The sequence below is a fragment of the Drosophila mojavensis genome, unplaced genomic scaffold, assembly GCF_018153725.1.
Source record: "Drosophila mojavensis isolate 15081-1352.22 unplaced genomic scaffold, ASM1815372v1 contig_74, whole genome shotgun sequence".
Classification (NCBI taxonomy): Eukaryota; Metazoa; Arthropoda; class Insecta; order Diptera; family Drosophilidae; genus Drosophila; species Drosophila mojavensis.
Window position 1 is genome coordinate 20,376,448 of NW_025318899.1, and position 5,249 is coordinate 20,381,696.

General features: G+C 37.4%; 1 protein-coding gene across 1 annotated transcript; it reads left to right on the top strand.

The window, feature by feature from the left end:
• The first annotated feature begins 383 nt into the window (after positions 1 to 383).
• LOC6583114 (inactive ubiquitin carboxyl-terminal hydrolase MINDY-4B) lies at positions 384 to 4,004 on the top strand. Its single transcript, XM_002008756.4, has 8 exons — positions 384 to 563; positions 619 to 836; positions 899 to 1,067; positions 1,543 to 1,608; positions 1,730 to 1,800; positions 1,911 to 2,064; positions 2,144 to 2,215; positions 2,281 to 4,004. The coding sequence occupies exons 1-8, from the start codon at positions 507 to 509 to the stop codon at positions 2,812 to 2,814; spliced, it is 1,341 nt and encodes a 446-aa protein (XP_002008792.1). The 5' UTR covers positions 384 to 506; the 3' UTR covers positions 2,815 to 4,004.
• Positions 4,005 to 5,249: the final 1,245 nt, after the last annotated feature.

Below are 5,249 nucleotides of genomic sequence, written 5' to 3' on the forward strand. Positions count from 1 at the left end.
CTCAAGCTTGAGGTAAGACAATGCCTGAAGCTAATGTAGTTTTTGTTTTAGGGCTTGCATTCACTATCTAAGGACTCATCTCATATAGTATTGATCAGCATAGCCCATTTATCTCGCTATAAAACCTAAATTAGAAAAACCTAATTTCTTACCATTGTACTTAAAGGACTTCCACAATTTAATGTGCCATCGTTCGTGACGTGTTGCTCTTGTTGTTGTTGCTCGGCCCACGACTAAATATGAAATTAAAAATCAACGTTGAAGTGTGAAAGGCCTGAAATGTCGACAGTCAGTCAGTCAGTCAGTCAGTTTCCCAGTCGGTTAGTCAGTCAGTCAGTGAGGCAGTCAAGCAAATCTCAACCTAGAAGCGAGCTGTGGAAGCCAGCTGAAGCACATTTGCAGTCAAATCGTGGAACGAAGCAAAAGTCTCTTTCGAGCGGAAATCAAAATTAGCTAAACGGAAGCAAAAAAGAAAAGCTGGAAAAGCGCCCGGACCAATTAGCACCATGAACAAGGAGTTTATCATGCAAGGCGGCACGCCCATCACCAGCGAATTGGCAACGGTAAAGGACAGTCCTCTCTCTGCTCAAATGGCAATCCCTAATCCCTGTTAAATAGGAGCTGCGCAAACTGGTCTTCGGCACCGCCGGCATACCCATGCGTGCCGAGTGGCTGCAGACGTCCTTCGTCTTTGGTGCCGCCGGCAAGGATGAGCTGGCTTATGGGCTACGTTCCCCAAGGAATGCTACCCGCGGCATGTTGTCCGTGGTCCAAGGGTTCATATTGAAGTATCTGCTGTTTGCACGTAAACCCAGCCGAGCTGCAGCCACGGCCAAGTGCGTCCTCTCTAACTAAGTAATTCCTTCCGCTCAGCTAATTAGCTTGGATTTCCTCACAGTCCTCTGATGGCCACCGCTGAGATGCAGCGAGATGCTCTCTTCAATGCTCTACTTGAGATATTGCGCATTATATCGGACAAGGGCAAGGTTACCATGGTGCTGCCCTCGGCGGACGAGGTGTTTGTGGATCACAGTGCCACCTATTTTCACGACACGGTGACCGAGAAGGTGAGCCTGTCTGATTGCATAACTCAAACTCTATTGATTTCCGTAATTGGCCAGAAATTGGAATAAAAAAAGATTAAAAATTATAATTTTTAAAATTTGGAAAAATTCAATACAGCCACAAGGTTATTAGTTAGGATATCTTCCAAGACATATCACCATGAAATCTATTTATGTATTATGTATTATTATCTTACAAGCTTTTTTTCAAATATTCCAAAAATATTGTATTATTATAATACTGAGTTATCAAATGTTTAAAAAATCATTTTACATTTTTGTATTTCTCAACAACTTTTTATCAAATAATATTCAATTGTTTTATTTAAATAATATTTATAGTATTTATTGGATTATTTTTTTCATTACAGCACATATTGGTTTATTATTATTTTTAATAAAATTTTCTTTACTGCAATAATTTTTCTTTTTTAATTTTAGATATTTTTTCTGTTTTATTTATATATTCTTATTACAGCTCTATACTTTTACTCTCTCGCCCAACGAAGAACTGGAACACTTTTTGAAGCGAAACTTTCAATACGTAAGAAAAGAAGTTAAAGAAATTGTTTACGAATTATTGAATGAAACAATTTCTTTAGCTTGAGTTGCCTTTATTGTTAGTCTATGTTTATTTAGTGCACTTGACTAATGCCATTCAAAAGTTTACAGAAGAGGAAACCCCGGGCACTCTGCTGTTTCTCTATAGCGCTGTACTCACTCGCTCGATGGGAAAGTAAGAATTCAGCGAAAGCGAGTGAACTTTACGCCCACATATTAGATTTGATACAAAAGAGTTTTTATAATCCCATCCATCTATTACTCTTTTCAATGCGATCTACTCAGAGTGCGCACGGATCTGGATTCCAGCAAGTCGATGCCATTAACCATGGGTAACCATGAGGAGGGCTCGCTGATGATTGTCACCTTGTTGCTGACAGGGCGTGCCACGCCCTATATACACAATGGCGTTATCAATGTGGGCGATGAGAATAGCTATGTGAGTGGAAGATTCGATAGGCCAGAGCTTTGATGAAGATTTGCATTGTTTTCCGTTTCCATTTGCCATCCGATTTCAGGCTGTGGCACAGTATGGAGTACTGAAGCGTTGCATGATTGGGCTGCTGCTCTGGGACATAGAATCAACAAGTGTAAGTGGAATGTGAGTCGAGTTAAAGCTAAGGAACAAGTTCATCCGGATTTCCCACTCCGCTAGGCTGCTGTCAACCAGTCACGGCAACCGGGGTCTCGCTTGAAGACGCCCAACTACCCGATTTGGATAACCAGCTGCACTGGGCACTATGGCGTCATATTCAATCGTAATCCGGATCTGTTGAGAAATTATCATGCCGAGTCACGTTTCGATGTGAATTACTATAGCTGTTCGGGTCATCAGATACTGATGACCATCGATAATCGCACCTACAATGAGCAGGCATTGGTCATGTTGGAGCGACAACCAATCACGCCGGAGAGCAGCTCGCAGACAGTTGGCAAACAGGCCAAGGACGAGGCAATCACGGCCGTTGGAGGTGCTGCTGCCGGTGGTGGTGTGGCTGGCGCTAGCGGCGGTGGTGGTGTTGGTGGTGCTGCTAGTGGCGCTAGCGCTGGCAACGATGTGGTCGCCAAGGAGGAGTCAACGCTCAACACCCCATTGCAGCGTTTGATTCATACCAAGTGGGAAGAGGCAACTATAAGCTTTCACGTGCAGCCATCGATGTTGAGTTATCTTTTCAGTACCACACAGTAGAACCACATTTCGAACAGCAAACTATTCAATAACCAAAGCAATTCCTATCTAACCCCTCGGGTATATTACAATCTCTAGTTGATATTTAACTGTAATCAAAAAGTACTATTCGTATAGAGCAGTGACTCACTAAGGCATTGCATCTAGCTTGTTACGTTGTCTCTTGAATCTATGATATAAATCGACTTTCTTGGCGAATGACCAATCCAAAACTCTCAACGAGAAAAATTATTCACATAATTCTACCAGCATAAATAGAAAATTTGTCGTTAACTCTTCACAGCCAGCCAAGTAAGTCTCTGCAAACTACAAAGTGTAATAAGCATTCAAGAATATGCTCGAAAAACCTTTCGTATAACTCCCATGAGCAAATCTTACCTAAATGCTTATTTAAATAGATTATAGAAAAAACCAAACACATACGAACGAGAGCATATGTGAATTATTAGTTTCAGATCTAAGAACTTTTATTTTTGCCTAAGTATTTCAGAATAATATAATTTTACATTCATTATAGGATCAATGACAGCTTAAAGGTTATCTATACCCCAATGCTTATAAAAAGATCTTAAGCCAGTTCTATATTAAGCCCAACTTTTGTCAACTCTTACATAGTTTTTATCGAATATAAATCTAGACCAAAATGTAGTTCTAGTCGTATTATAGTTAGTTAGTGCCTTGATTTGTAAGCTTTCTAGTTGAACTAGTTGCACTATGAATTTAGTTTTATATCTCGCACTTAGTTTACATAGAACGACTCTACTGTTGCTGTCATTTAAATATTGCGAATGGGTATTTGAAAAAGATATAAAAAGATATCGAAACGTAATCCGAAACGAAATTCTCAAACAGCGATGGTAAATACACGTAAAATATTTCGAGTATCATAAACAAGTATCAGAAAAACATCAACAACGGGCAAATTTGTCTAAACAGAAAAAACAATCTCATATCCTGTACGCAAATCTGCCTGCTTAACAATGTTACTGAGGCCTCTCTGCAAAAGAAAGCGATCGCTGGAGCTCAAAACTCAACCAGTTGCCGCCTGGAGCCACTAGAGACGACATATCTATGCAAATTATGTAACACCAACATGCTTCAAAAGTCTCCAATGCACCTAAATATAAACTAAACATACAAACATATAAATGATTTGTTAAATTCTAATAAATGTCAAACTAATCAAGAAATTTTTATGAAATTGTTTTCATGGCTGAACTAAATGAATGGAAAGAAACTTGATGGTGTAAAAAATTGAGGAGAGAGTCTATTTACGGTCATTTTCTATATCGGTATTTAAACCCAAAAAGTAGGCTTCAAAATATTCAATAATTCGCTTATCAAGTTATTCAAAGTTCTATTTATATTATTACCCATACCAAATAAACGATTTTTTTGTTTATTTTCTTCAGTATTTCATTTATTTTTTAAATAATTAAGAAATATTTTTTATTATTTAGTGTTGCATAAAAATGATTGAAGTTCCTTGTTTATCCATTTACCAGAGTTTATTGTTGTTTTTTTTTTCTTTCAGTTTATTAAAAAATGTGTTTTAATTATATTTTTCTGAATAGGAGAATAGAGTTTACTCGTAATTGTAAATTGGTTTTGTATTGTTAAAGTTAAAGTTTGAAATAGTAGAGAATATTTTGTATAAGGTATATATATAATATATATATTACTATATATATATATTCATATATATGTATGCTTTAAAGAATTTATAAGAATATTTTAGTTTGGTTGCCATAACAATTCACGAAGATTTTTTACCCTTGAGATTAGTTTATAATTATTTTTATTAAATTTAAAGATTTGGTAAGTTCCTAACTAAGTAATTCTTTGAGTGTATGTATAAGTTGTAGAGTTCGTTCGTTATTTTCTTTGTATTATATTTAGTGATTCGATAGCTCTGTATTTACATATATAGATATTTTAATTTGGAAAGTAAGTTGGAAATTTGTAATTAAATATTTTTTCGTAATAGTATTTCGTGTGTTTCTTTTATGCTGTTGTCTGTTTTGTATTCCTTTTAATATTTTTTGCCACTCTTTGTAATTGAATTCCATCAGCAAGACCATTATCTGAAGTTTCTAAACTATTTGCAGCTATCGCTCGTTCAATTGCCATTAGCCACGGTATCAGTTGACACGCGATTTTAGGCCCGTGCTCCCACCAGACCGACCATGTGACCAAATCATCGGGCACTTCTTTATCTGGTACTGGCTTTCCGACTGTCTGTCTGCTTGTCTATCTGTCTGTCGGCATGCATTATTGAAATGGTTGCGGCCCACATTTAAGCTGCTGTTTGTTTGCATTCCGAATGGGCTCTGTATAAATAAACACTTTGCACGACTTTGGCCCCATACTCCGCTTCCAATCAGCCAAATGGGCCTTGAACTCTTTTACATTGGATTGAAAAAATTAACACAGCA

Excerpts from the sequence above, each read along its gene's own strand:
- LOC6583114 (XM_002008756.4), top strand. The coding sequence starts at position 507 with ATGAACAAGGAGTTTATCATGCAAGGCGGCACGCCCATCACCAGCGAA. Across the intron at positions 837-898 it reads CGAGCTGCAGCCACGGCCAA|TCCTCTGATGGCCACCGCTG; the intron begins GTGCGTCCTCTC and ends ATTTCCTCACAG. Across the intron at positions 1,609-1,729 it reads TGAAGCGAAACTTTCAATAC|TTTACAGAAGAGGAAACCCC; the intron begins GTAAGAAAAGAA and ends GCCATTCAAAAG.